The sequence below is a fragment of the Oncorhynchus gorbuscha genome, unplaced genomic scaffold (genome assembly GCF_021184085.1).
Source record: "Oncorhynchus gorbuscha isolate QuinsamMale2020 ecotype Even-year unplaced genomic scaffold, OgorEven_v1.0 Un_scaffold_688, whole genome shotgun sequence".
Classification (NCBI taxonomy): domain Eukaryota; kingdom Metazoa; phylum Chordata; class Actinopteri; order Salmoniformes; family Salmonidae; genus Oncorhynchus; species Oncorhynchus gorbuscha.
This window is the reverse complement of record NW_025745764.1, coordinates 316,334-330,664: the sequence shown is the minus strand read 5'-3', so window position 1 is coordinate 330,664 and position 14,331 is coordinate 316,334. Positions and strand designations below refer to the sequence as shown.

Here is a 14,331-nt window from a genome sequence, read left to right as displayed (position 1 = left end):
TCTCACCCTTCAACGACCCCCAGCCCAGCCACATCTCACCCTTCAACAACCCCCAGCCACATCTCACCCTTCAACGACCTCTCCAGCCACATCTCACCCTTCAACGACCTCTCCAGCCACATCTCACCCTTCAACGACCTCTCCAGCCACATCTCACCCTTCAACGACCTCTCCAGCCACATCTCACCCTTCAACGACCCCCAGCCACATCTCACCCTTCAACGACCCCCAGCCACATCTCACCCTTCAACGACCCCCAGCCACATCTCACCCTTCAACGACCCCCAGCCACATCTCACCCTTCAACGACCTCCAGCCACATCTCACCCTTCAACGACCTCCAGCCACATCTCACCCTTCAACGACCCCCAGCCACATCTCACCCTTCAACGACCCCAGCCCAACCACATCTCACCCTTCAACGACCCCCAGCCCAGCCCCATCTCACCCTTCAACGACCTCTCCAGCCACATCTCACCCTTCAACGACCCCCAGCCACATCTCACCCTTCAACGACCTCCAGCCACATCTCACCCTTCAACGACCTCTCCAGCCACATCTCACCCTTCAACGACCCCCAGCCACATCTCACCCTTCAACGACCCCAGCCCAACCACATCTCACCCTTCAACGACCCCCAGCCCAGCCACATCTCACCCTTCAACGACCCCCAGCCCAGCCACATCTCACCCTTCAACGACCTCTCCAGCCACATCTCACCCTTCAACGACCCCCAGCCACATCTCACCCTTCAACGACCCCCAGCCACATCTCACCCTTCAACGACCTCCAGCCCAGCCACATCTGACCCTTCAACGACCTCCAGCCCAGCCACATCTGACCCTTCAACGACCTCCAGCCCAGCCACATCACCCTTCAACGACCCCCAGCCACATCTCACCCTTCAACGACCCCCAGCCACATCCCACCCTTCAACGACCCCCAGCCACATCCCACCCTTCAACGACCCCCAGCCACATCCCACCCTTCAACGACCCCCAGCCACATCCCACCCTTCAACGACCTCCAGCCCAGCCACATCTCACCCTTCAACGACCTCCAGCCCAGCCACATCTGACCCTTCAACGACCTCCAGCCCAGCCACATCTGACCCTTCAACGACCTCCAGCCCAGCCACATCACCCTTCAACGACCCCCAGCCACATCTCACCCTTCAACGACCCCCAGCCACATCCCACCCTTCAACGACCCCCAGCCACATCCCACCCTTCAACGACCTCTCCAGCCACATCCCACCCTTCAACGACCTCCAGCCCAGCCACATCTCACCCTTCAATGACCTCCAGCCACATCTCACCCTTCAACGACCTCCAGCCCAGCCACATCTGACCCTTCAACGACCTCCAGCCCAGCCACAGCTCACCCTTCAACGACCTCCAGCCCAGCCACATCTCACCCTTCAACGACCTCCAGCCCAGCCACATCTCACCCTTCAACGACCTCTCCAGCCACATCTCACCCTTCAACGACCCCCAGCCACATCTCACTCACACACACACACACAGAGATATGTACTGTGAGGTTGTAGTAGCCGCTGATTGAGGTCTGTGCTGTTATGCTGTAACCAGGAACAGAGTGACATATCACTCAGGGAGCACCAAGATCACTATCAGGGGTTGCTATAGTTATGGCGAAGGTGTGTGTGTGTGTGTGTGTGTGTGTGTGTAACAGAGATACTGTAGATAGGAGAACTAATCTTTGTATCTTAGCCAATATAGCGTCTGACAGCATCGGCAGCGCCATTGAGGCAATCGCCATTTTGTAGTCCATTTTCTTCACGATTGGCTGAAAACCTCCTGATGACCCGGTTTGACATGACTCCAACAGGGTCACCAAGAGGGAATCAGCTAATGAAGTTGAAAGTCCCACCCAGTTGACTACTTATTATTATTATTATTATTACTTTTAAAATGGTGGAAGCTCTCAGTGGTGCTGCCCATGTTAATATCACCTTTTGGCCACTAGAGTCCTCTATCATTCTCTATGGTGTGTGTATAAGGCCTTAATACCACCTTCTGGCCACTAGAGGCCTCTATCATGCTCTATGGTGTGTGAGGCCTACCTGACTAAGAACAGGCAAGTGGTGCCCCATAAATATTTTATATTCTTTATTATAACTTAATTATAACTGAGTGTCACTCAATTAGCCATGTCATCTACAATTTGTTTGGGGTAAGTTAGTCTAGCCAGCTATCTAACGAGTCAAGAACAGAAAGGGGCGGCAGCGTAGCCTAGTGGTTAGAGCGTTGGACTAGTAACCAGCAGGTAGCCTAGTGGTTAGAGCGTTGGACTAGTAACCAGCAGGTAGCCTAGTGGTTAGAGCGTTGGACTAGTAACCAGCAGGTAGCCTAGTGGTTAGAGCGTTGGACTAGTAACCAGCAGGTAGCCTAGTGGTTAGAGCGTTGGACTAGTAACCAGCAGGTAGCCTAGTGGTTAGAGCGTTGGACTAGTAACCAGCAGGTAGCCTAGTGGTTAGAGCGTTGGACTAGTAACCAGCAGGTAGCCTAGTGGTTAGAGCGTTGGACTTGGAACCAGCAGGTAGCCTAGTGGTTAGAGCGTTGGACTAGTAACCAGCAGGTAGCCTAGTGGTTAGAGCGTTGGACTAGTAACCAGCAGGTAGCCTAGTGGTTAGAGCGTTGGACTAGTAACCAGCAGGTAGCCTAGTGGTTAGAGCGTTGGACTAGTAACCAGCAGGTAGCCTAGTGGTTAGAGCGTTGGACTAGTAACCAGCAGGTAGCCTAGTGGTTAGAGGCAGGTAGCCTAGTGGTTAGAGCGTTGGACTTGGAAACCAGCAGGTAGCCTAGTGGTTAGAGCGTTGGACTAGTAACCAGCAGGTAGCCTAGTGGTTAGAGCGTTGGACTAGTAACCAGCAGGTAGCCTAGTTGTTAGAGCGTTGGACTTGGAACCAGCAGGTAGCCTAGTGGTTAGAGCGTTGGACTTGGAACCAGCAGGTAGCCTAGTGGTTAGAGCGTTGGACTAGTAACCAGCAGGTAGCCTAGTGGTTAGAGCCTAGTGGTTAGAGCGTTGGACTAGTAACCAGCAGGTAGCCTAGTGGTTAGAGCGTTGGACTAGTAACCAGCAGGTAGCCTAGTGGTTAGAGCGTTGGACTAGTAACCAGCAGGTAGCCTAGTGGTTAGAGCGTTGGACTAGTAACCAGCAGGTAGCCTAGTGGTTAGAGCGTTGGACTAGTAACCAGCAGGTAGCCTAGTGGTTAGAGCGTTGGACTAGTAACCAGCAGGTAGCCTAGTGGTTAGAGGCAGGTAGCCTAGTGGTTAGAGCGTTGGACTTGGAAACCAGCAGGTAGCCTAGTGGTTAGAGCGTTGGACTAGTAACCAGCAGGTAGCCTAGTGGTTAGAGCGTTGGACTAGTAACCAGCAGGTAGCCTAGTTGTTAGAGCGTTGGACTTGGAACCAGCAGGTAGCCTAGTGGTTAGAGCGTTGGACTTGGAACCAGCAGGTAGCCTAGTGGTTAGAGCGTTGGACTTGGAACCAGCAGGTAGCCTAGTGGTTAGAGCGTTGGACTAGTAACCAGCAGGTAGCCTAGTGGTTAGAGCCTAGTGGTTAGAGCGTTGGACTAGTAACCAGCAGGTAGCCTAGTGGTTAGAGCGTTGGACTAGTAACCAGCAGGTAGCCTAGTGGTTAGAGCGTTGGACTAGTAACCAGCAGGTAGCCTAGTGGTTAGAGCGTTGGACTAGTAACCAGCAGGTAGCCTAGTGGTTAGAGCGTTGGACTAGTAACCAGCAGGTAGCCTAGTGGTTAGAGCGTTGGACTAGTAACCAGCAGGTAGCCTAGTGGTTAGAGCGTTGGACTAGTAACCAGCAGGTAGCCTAGTGGTTAGAGCGTTGGACTAGTAAACAGGGCGCGATAGGGAACCTGACGGGAGGGAAACGGACCGCGATAGGGAACCTGACGGAGGGAGGGAAATGGACCGCGATAGGGAACCAGACGGAGGGAGGGAAACGGACCGCGATAGGGAACCTGACGGGAGGGAAACGGACCGCGATAGGGAACCAGACGGAGGGAGGGAAACGGACCGCGATAGGGAACCAGACGGGAGGGAAACAGACCGCGATAGGGAACCAGACTGTGTAAACAACATTCAACAATTTACTAACAAAATATGAGCAGAAAGGTAGAGTACACGCATGTTATGGTGAAACATGGAGAAAACTTAGGCTGTATGGATAGAAGATAAGCTGTGTTTAAAAAGACAAGAGTCCAGGAAACTACAGAAGTGGAAATGTCCATATTGTGAAATCGTGTTTGCTTCCCTGATAATAAAATCAGCCAATCATGATCAACCCACCCCTTCTAAAAAGGATAAGAGCCACAATCACATTCTTTTTCTTGTCCGGCTGAAAACCAACTGGAAAAAGACAGCTAACCGTCCCAACAATATGCATGTAAGTTGAAGGCTTCATTTTACAACTGAAACATATTACCACTACAGACTGTTTATATGTAAACAGACATGCATTTCCATATATTGAACAGAAAATTATTATGTTTCACACATAGACTTACATAAAATACATCTACATTTAATAGGCTCTCTGTGTTCCAGGCCCTGAGGATTCTCCATGTGTTGCTGCTGTCAGTAGCCGTTAATTCTAAAGGGCTGATGTTCCAGCCTCTGGACTGTGCTGATATCTACAACGACGGCTCTAAGACCAGTGGTGTCTACAGGATGTACCCTGCTGGACCCAACTCTCCTCGATACGTCTACTGTGATATGGACACCGACGGAGGGAAATGGACTGTGAGTAGGTCACCTAGTAGGAAACTATTTAAAACGGAGTACATAACCAGACTAGAGTCGGCCTCAGCCCCTCCAGACCAGACTAGAGTCGGCCTCAGCCCCTCCAGACCAGACTAGAGTCGGCCTCAGCCCCTCCAGACCAGACTAGAGTCGGCCTCAGCCCCTCCAGACCAGACTAGAGTCGGCCTCAGCCCCTCCAGACCAGACTAGAGTCGGCCTCAGCCCCTCCAGACCAGACTAGAGTCGGCCTCAGCCCCTCCAGACCAGACTAGAGTCGGCATCAACAAAAACATGCTACATCGACAGACTGATCTTGTTGAAGTATTTTAAGACAACCGTTTTCTGCCAGATTAGAGGTCTGATCAACCGTTGATACTGAATTCTCCTGAGTCAGTACTTGACGACATGGCCTAGATGCTTACAATTTCTCCTCTCCCCCCTCCATCTCCCCCCTCCATCTCCCCCTCTCCCCTCCTTCCAGGTGTTTCAGAGGAGGATGGATGGAACAGTGAACTTCTACAGAGGATGGGACCAGTACAAGACCGGCTTTGGACATGCAGCAGGAGAGTACTGGCTGGGTAAAGGACTTCTTTCAAAAAGCCTCATCAAGGACAGATCATCCATGGAAAAACCCTGGATAATATAAATTAATCAGTGGTTTGATAAATTGACTTCTCTGTTAGTGAGGTTGTTGTGACGGTCAGTAGTTAGGCAGGGCCAAATCACAACAGGGCCAAATCACAACAGGACCAATCCCTTTTAGTCTGTGTGTAAAACCAGTGCGTCTAGAAAAGCAACCTCCCACACTACTCCAAAGCAGTTTAAAAATAACATGTACAAAAATATATATAATAATATATTCACTAATATATATAATAATATATATACTAATATATTCACTAATATATATACTAATATATTCACTAATATATATACTAATATATATGCTAATATATTCACTAATATATATACGAATATATTCACTAATATATTCACTAATATATATACGAATATATTCACTAATATATTCACTAATATATTCACTAATATATTCACTAATATATTCACTAATATATATACTAATATATATACTAATATATATACTAATATATATACTAATATATAATAATATATTCACTAATATATATAATATATATAATAATATATTCACTAATATATATACTAATATATATACACTAATATATTCACTAATATATATACTAATATATAATAATATATTCACTAATATATATAATATATTCACTAATATATATACTAATATATATACTAATATATTTACTAATATATATACTAATATATATAATAATATATTCACTAATATATATATAATAATATATTCACCAATATATATACTAATATATATACTAATATATTCACTAATATATATACTAATATATTCACTAATATATATACTAATATATTCACTAATATATATACTAATATATTCACTTCCAGGCAAAAGTTTGGACACACCTGCTCATTCCAGGGTTTTTCTTTATTTTTACTATTTTCTACATTGTAGAATAATAGTGAAGACATCAAAACTATGAAATAACACGTATAGAATCATGTAATAACCAGAAAAAAGTGTTAAAAAAATCAAAATATATTTTATATTTAAGATTTTTCAAAGTAGCCATCCTTTTCCTTGACAGCTTTGTTCACTCTCGGCATTCTCTCAACCAGCTTCACCTGGAATTTATTTTCCAACAGTACCAAACTTTTGACTGGTACAGTATATACAAAAAAAATAATGAAGTAAGCTCTCCTGTGCTGACCAAAGACATGACTCTCCTGTGCTGACCAAAGACATGACTCTCCTGTGCTGACCAAAGACATGACTCTCCTGTGCTGACCAAAGACATGGCTCTCCTGTGCTGACCAAAGACATGGCTCTCCTGTGCTGACCAAAGACATGGCTCTCCTGTGCTGACCAAAGACATGACTCTCCTGTGCTGACCAAAGACATGACTCTCCTGTGCTGACCAAAGACATGACTCTCCTGTGCTGACCAAAGACATGACTCTCCTGTGCTGACCAAAGACATGACTCTCCTGTGCTGACCAAAGACATGACTCTCCTGTGCTGACCAAAGACATGACTCTTCGTGCTGACCAAAGACATGACTCTCCTGTGCTGACCAACGACATGACTCTCCTGTGCTGACCAAAGACATGACTCTACTGTGCTGACCAAAGACATGACTCTCCTGTGCTGACCAAAGACATGACTCTCCTGTGCTGACCAAAGACATGACTCTTCGTGCTGACCAAAGACATCTGCATGATAGAAATGGAGATCCTTTTAAAAACTCAACTCTTGAACTCGACGCCAGCGCCCACTACATTTTTTTCACATTGTTCCTCTTCATCAGGGACTGGTTTAGACCTGGGACACCAGGTGGTGATATTAATTACCAGGTAGAAGAGAAAACCAGCAGCCTGTGAACCTGGTAAGGGGTAAGAGTTGAATATCTCTGTTCTAAATAAAAGGTTCCCCTCTCGTCTGTTCGATGCAGGTCTGGACACCATCTACCTCCTGACCCTGAAAAAGAATTACGAGTTGAGGGTGGACATGGAGGACTTTGACGGACAGAAAGCCTACGCTTTCTACTCCTCCTTCGCCATCTCTCCCAAAGTCACAGATCCTGAACTGGATGGCTACAAACTCCAGGTTACTGGCTTTAAAGATGGAGGAGCAGGTGAGAACAGTTTAAACTTCCTTAGAGAAACATCTGGGCTGTATTCATTAGTCCAGAGTTCAGATGAGAACAGTTTAAACTTCCTTAGAGAAACATCTGGGCTGTATTCATTAGTTCAGGTGAGAACGGTTTAAACTTCCTGAGAGAAACATCTGGGCTGTATTCATTAGTCCAGAGTTCAGATGAGAACGGTTTAAACTTCCTGAGAGAAACATCTGGGCTGTATTCATTAGTTCAGATGAGAACGGTTTAAACTTCCTTAGAGAAACATCTGGGCTGTATTCATTAGTCCAGAGTTCAGATGAGAACAGTTTAAACTTCCTTAGAGAAACATCTGGGCTGTATTCATTAGTCCAGAGTTCAGATGAGAACAGTGTAAACTTCCTTAGAGAAACATCTGGGCTGTATTCATTAGTTCAGAGTTCAGCTAAGTTCCCTCATTCGGTTCTGTTTGATTCCTAGTGAATACCCGTACAGATACATCATCTTAGAGCTGATCTGGGATCAGTTTATTAGAGATCATAATGAATAGTATTACATAGAAAGGACAGGGGGGGACCGTACAGATACACCATCTTAGAGCTGATCTGGGATCAGTTTATTAGAGATCATAGTGTATAGTATTACATAGAAATGACGGAGGGGGCTGGTCCTAGATCACACTGTGACATAGTAGACTGATTTTGACCAGGGCTCTGATAGGTTCCATAACATCTGATCTGTGTTTCCTGCTTGAACCAAGGGGACTCCCTCACCTATCACAGCGGTATGAAGTTCTCCACCTTCGACCGAGACCAGGGCACCAAGTGTGCAGTCAGCGCGGTCGGAGGTTATTGGTACAACGAGTGTTACTTCTCAAACCCAAACGGTCTTTATACGTGGGGATTGAACTCACAGATTGGAGTCAACTGGAGGGGATGGAAAACCTTCTACTCTGTGAAAGCCATATCCATGAAGATTAGGCCTGTGAACCTGTGAAGGTCCTTCACAAAGTCCTTTAGTTAAAACATGGTTATATGAACTGTATATTGTCCCTTCAAAATGCTAGATTGGAAGATGTGTTTTCATTCTATGCACAGTGTAACATTGATCTCAGTCAGTTGTCCTATAAAACTGAAAACTGTCACGTGAAAAATGTTCCTTTTCATATAGCTTATATTCTGTTAAACCCAAATCGTGTTGTTGACTCGTTCCTACACTGGTATTTGTGTCTGGGGCTGTTGTGGTGCCCATATTACCGCCACAGCGGCAGTCATGAGTCAAGACCACAGTCACATTCTGCTGAGTCAACTTCCATCTCCTTTAATTAACTCTGGACATGGCTGTTACACCCAACTGACTACGCACCAATCAGGTCACTAACGGCCTGGTCCTTGGTAGAACCCAACTGACTACGCACCAATCAGGTCACTAACGGCCTGGTCCTTGGTAGAACCCAACTGACTAACTGACTATACTGTGTCCCAGAGCATCAGTAACACACACACACACTGTACTATACTGTGTCCCAGAGCAACAGTAACACACACACTGTACTATACTGTGTCCCAGAGCAACAGTAACACACCACACACACACTACTACTGTGTCCCAGAGCAACAGTAACACACACACTGTACTATACTGTGTCCCAGAGCAACAGTAACACACCACACACACACACTATACTATACTGTGTCCCAGAGCAACAGTAACAAACTGTACTATACTGTGTCCCAGAGCAACAGTAACAAACTGTACTATACTGTGTCCCAGAGCAACAGTAACAAACTCTACTATACTGTGTCCCAGAGCAACAGTAACACACACTGTACTATACTGTGTCCCAGAGCAACAGTAACACACACACTGTACTATACTGTGTCCCAGAGCAACAGTAACACACACACTGTACTATACTGTGTCCCAGAGCAACAGTAACACACCACACACTATACTATACTGTGTCCCAGAGCAACAGTAACACACCACACACTATACTATACTGTGTCCCAGAGCAACAGTAACACACCACACACTATACTATACTGTGTCCCAGAGCAACAGTAACACACACACTGTACTATACTGTGTCCCAGAGCAACAGTAACACCACACACACACACACTGTTTCACTCTTTCACTCACTCACCTTCTTGCCCTCTGATTGGTCGGGGCTGACGTATGACAGCTTCCTGCGGACGTAAAACAACATGTCGTCCTGTTCCCGCGGCGACAGCTTCTCCATGAAGTACGTGGAGAACATCCATGTCCAGAACACGATGCGGTCGTCCTTAAAACACCCTGGATCAAAAAACAGAGAGAGGTCAGAGGTCAGGCCTTAAAACACCCTGGATCAAAAAACACAGAGAGGTCAGAGGTCAGGCCTTAAAACACCCTGGATCAAAAAACAGAGTATTTTATTTTTGCATTTTCCAATTAAGAACATTCAAAACAAAAGTGAAAAGATACTAGACAACGATAGGACAAAGTGACAGTAACAGACAAGCGTAACAAATATATATTATATATACAAACATACAATAAAAAAAATAACGAGACATTGGATCACCTGCCGCAGGCTACATATTATACATTACGTGTGAAACATTGTGAGGATCAAAAAACAGAGAGAGGTCAGAGGTCAGACCTTAAAACCCCCTGGAACGGTCCTATCACAGTTATCAGAGCAAGAGGAGGACGGGACCCAGGCCACACCTGGTTTACAGTAAACTCAAAGAGAAACGCTCTACTGTAATAAGTCTAGGTGACTATTGGCTTTGGTCCTCAGGGAGATGAAATGGAGGAGAGGTTTAATCTCAGGCTTTCCATTAGAGGTCGACCGATTAGGATTTTGAGACCTCTACTTTCCATCCATACAGGAAGTACTCACACCCCTCGACTTATTCCACATGTCTGTCGTGTTACAGACATTTTAAATGGATCACATTGACATTTTTATTTGGTCATTGATCTACACACGATACTCCACAATGCCAAAGTGGAATTTTGTTTTTAGATTTTTTATTTTTAATACAAATGAATTCATAATGAAAAGGCTGAAATATCTTCAGTCAATAAGTATTCAACCCCATTTGTTAGGAGCCTAAATCAGTTCAGGAGTCAAAATGTTGCTTTACAAGTCACATAATAAGTTGCATGGATTCACTAATAATGTTTAACATGATTTTTAAATGACTACCACGTCTCTGTACCCCCACACATACAATTATCTGTGAGGTCCCTCGGTCGAGGAGAGAATTTCAAAACACAGATTCAACCACAAAGACCAGGGAGGTTTTGCGTTGCAAAGAAGGGCACCTATTGGTAGATGGGTAAAAATGTTATAAAGCTGACATTGAATATCCGTTAGAGCACGGTGTAGTTACTACACTATGGATGGTGTATCAATACACCCAGTCACTACAACGATACAGGCATCCTTAACTCAGTTGCCGAAGAGGAAAGAAACCGCTCAGGGATTTCACCATGAGGCCAATAATGACTTTAAAACAGTTACAGAGTTTAATGTCTGTGATAGGAGAGAACTGAGGATGGATCAACATTGTAGTTACTCCACAAGAGTAATCTATAAAACATAGTGGAAAGAATGAAGCCTGTACAGAATAACAAATATTCCAAAACATGCTTCCTGTTTACAACAAGACACTAAAGTAAAACTGCAAAAGAAATTGGCAAAGCAATTAACACTTTGTATTCAGGACAGAATGTTATGTTTGGGGCAAATCCAATACAACACATCACTGAGCAACACTCTCCATATTGTCTAGTATAGTGGTGGCTGGATCATGTTATGGCTGAACACAGGCAAAATCCTAGAGAAACCCTGGTTCAGTCTGCTTTCCACCAGACACTGGGAGATGAATTCCCCTTTTCAGCAGGACAACAACCTAAAACACAAGGCCACATATACACTGGGAGATGAATTCACCTTTCAGCAGGACAATAACCTGGTTCAGTCTGCTTTCCATCAGACACTGGGAGATGAATTCACCTTTCAGCAGGACAATAACCAAAAACCTCTACGGCAAGATCTGAACATGTCTGTCCAGCAATGATCAACAACCATCTTGACAGAGCTTGAAGAATTAAAAAAGAATTGCAAATATTGTACAATCCAGGTTTGCAAAGCTCTTAGAGACGTACCCAGACAGACCCACCCACAGCTCTTAGAGACGTACCCAGACAGACCCACCCACAGCTCTTAGAGACGTACCCAGACAGACCCACCCACAGCTCTTAGAGACGTACCCAGACAGACACACAGCTCTTAGAGACTTACCCAGACAGACCCACAGCTCTTAGAGACTTACCCAGACAGACCCACAGCTCTTAGACTTACCCAGACAGACCCACAGCTCTTAGAGACTTACCCAGAAAGACTCACAGCTCTTAGAGACTTACCCAGAAAGACTCACAGCTCTTAGAGACTTACCCAGAAAGACTCACAGCTCTTAGACTTACCCAGAAAGACTCACAGCTCTTAGACTTACCCAGAAAGACCCACAGCTCTTAGACTTACCCAGACAGACCCACAGCTCTTAGAGACTTACCCAGAAAGACTCACCGCTGTAATCACTATTAGAGACTTACCCAGAAAGACTCACAGCTGTAATCACTATTAGAGACTTACACCGAAAGACTCACCGCTGTAATCACTATTAGAGACTTACACAGAAAGACTCACCGCTGTAATCACTATTAGAGACTCACCCAGAAAGACTCACCGCTGTAATCACTATTAGAGACTTACCCAGAAAGACTCACAGCTGTAATCACTATTAGAGACTTACACAGAAAGACTCACCGCTGTAATCACTATTAGAGACTCACCCAGAAAGACTCACCGCTGTAATCACTGCTAAAGGTGATTCTAACGTATCGACTCAGGGGGATGAATAATTATCTAATCAAGATATACAAGTGCTTTACAAATATGTTAGAATTTGTTAAGCACTTTGACAGCGCAATTTGTGTAGATCGTTGACAACAAAATGACAACAGAATCCATTTGAATCCCACTTCCACAACAAAATGTGGAAAAAGTCCAGGAGTGTGAATACTACCTGAAGGCTCTGTATATTGTGCACTACTTTTGACCAGAGCCCATAGACTCAGTAGTTTCCATTCCATGTAGTTTCACTGGTGCACTATATAGGCAATAGGGCTACCATTTCGGAGACAGACAGGGTTCTTCTCTAATGGAAGGAAGCAGCTTCTGACACAAAATGGCCATTCAGTTTAAACTGCTCATTCAGAGAAACACATTCCTCCATGCCATTTCATTACAGTGAGATTCAATTCAGTGTAACTCAATCTACTGAAGCGCTGTCTGGCTTTGATTGCTTCAATTTTGGAAATTCATTATTGTTGACAAATAACATGGTGTCAAAAAGATCACATTTGGTTGAAAACTTGTATCCATGTGTGTACATTATTCAAAGAAAATCTCGTGAACTCTTAATGCTGACACCATAAATGCTGAAACTGAAGCCTTTGTTCCTCTCAGACGAGTCTAGTTTCTATAGACAGAACAAAAGGGAACTGAAATACCACTACATTTCCTGAATTCTACCTTTATTTAACGAGGCAAGTCAGTTAAGAACAAACGATTACATTTACAATGGTGGGCCTCCCCCGGACGACACTGAGCCAATGGTGGGCCTCCCCCCGGCCGACACGGAGCCAATGGTGGGCCTCCCCCGGCCGACACGGAGCCAATGGTGGGCCTCCCCCGGCCGACACAGAGCCAATGGTGGGCCTCCCCCGGCCGACACAGAGCCAATGGTGGGCCTCCCCCCCGCCCGACACGGAGCCAATGGTGGGCCTCCCCCGGCCGACACAGAGCCAATGGTGGGCCTCCCCGGCCGACACAGAGCCAATGGTGGGCCTCCCCGGCCGACACAGAGCCAATGGTGGGCCTCCCCCCCCGAGCCAATGGTGGGCCTCCCCCGGACACAGAGCCAATGGTGGGCCTCCCCGGCCGGACACAGAGCCAATGGTGGGCCTCCCCGGCCGACACAGAGCCAATGGTGGGCCTCCCCCCGGCCAACACAGAGCCAATGGTGGGCCTCCCCAATGGTGGGCCTCCCCGGACACAGAGCCAATGGTGGGCCTCCCCGGACGACACCCGGCCTCCCCGGACACAGAGCCAATGGTGGGCCTCCCCGGCCGACACTGAGCCAATGGTGGGCCTCCCCGGACCCTGAGCCAATGGTGGGCCTCCCCGGACGACACTGAGCCAATGGTGGGCCCGGACGACACTGAGCCAATGGTGGGCCTCCCCGGACGACACTGAGCCAATGGTGGGCCTCCCCGGACGACACTGAGCCAATGGTGGGCCTCCCCGGACGACACTGAGCCAATGGTGGGCCTCCCCGGACGACACTGAGCCAATGGTGGGCCTCCCCGGACGACACTGAGCCAATGGTGGGCCTCCCCTCCCCGGGACACTGAGCCACACGACACTGAGCCAATGGTGGGCCTCCCCGGACGACACTGAGCCAATGGTGGGCCTCCCCCCACTGAGCCAATGGTGGGCCTCCCCCCACTGAGCCAATGGTGGGCCTCCCCGGACACACTGAGCCAATGGTGGGCCTCCCCGGACCACACTGACAATGGTGGGCCTCCCCGGAGCCACTGAGTGGGCCTCCCCGGCGACACTGACACACTGAGCCAATGGTGGGCCTCCCCGGACGACACTGAGCCAATGGTGGGCCTCCCCGGACGACACTGAGCCAATGGTGGGCCTCCCCCCACTGAGCCAATGGTGGGCCTCCCCGGACGACACTGAGCCAATGGTGGGCCTCCCCGGACGACACTGAGCCAAT

At 47.0% G+C, this 14,331-nt stretch overlaps 2 protein-coding genes across 3 annotated transcripts in view; one reads left to right on the top strand and one right to left on the bottom strand.

Moving 5' to 3' along the window:
- The window catches only part of LOC124019811 (uncharacterized protein KIAA0930 homolog), a 56,389-nt gene that overhangs the window by 28,397 nt on the left and 13,661 nt on the right, over positions 1 to 14,331 (bottom strand). Inside the window, 1 exon segment of the mRNA XM_046335245.1 lies at positions 9,633 to 9,784. Within this exon segment, the coding sequence (XP_046191201.1) occupies positions 9,633 to 9,784 (152 nt within the window).
- Positions 4,340 to 8,675, top strand: LOC124019808 (microfibril-associated glycoprotein 4-like). 2 transcript variants are annotated; one of them, XM_046335243.1, is made up of 5 exons: positions 4,340 to 4,423; positions 4,585 to 4,779; positions 5,261 to 5,357; positions 7,319 to 7,501; positions 8,244 to 8,675. In XM_046335243.1, exons 1-5 carry the CDS (start codon positions 4,418 to 4,420, stop codon positions 8,477 to 8,479), a joined length of 717 nt encoding a protein of 238 aa, XP_046191199.1. In that variant the 5' UTR covers positions 4,340 to 4,417; the 3' UTR covers positions 8,480 to 8,675. The 2 variants fall into 2 exon arrangements, with proteins under 2 accessions (XP_046191199.1, XP_046191198.1); XM_046335242.1 differs by having other exon boundaries at positions 4,347 to 4,423; positions 4,569 to 4,779.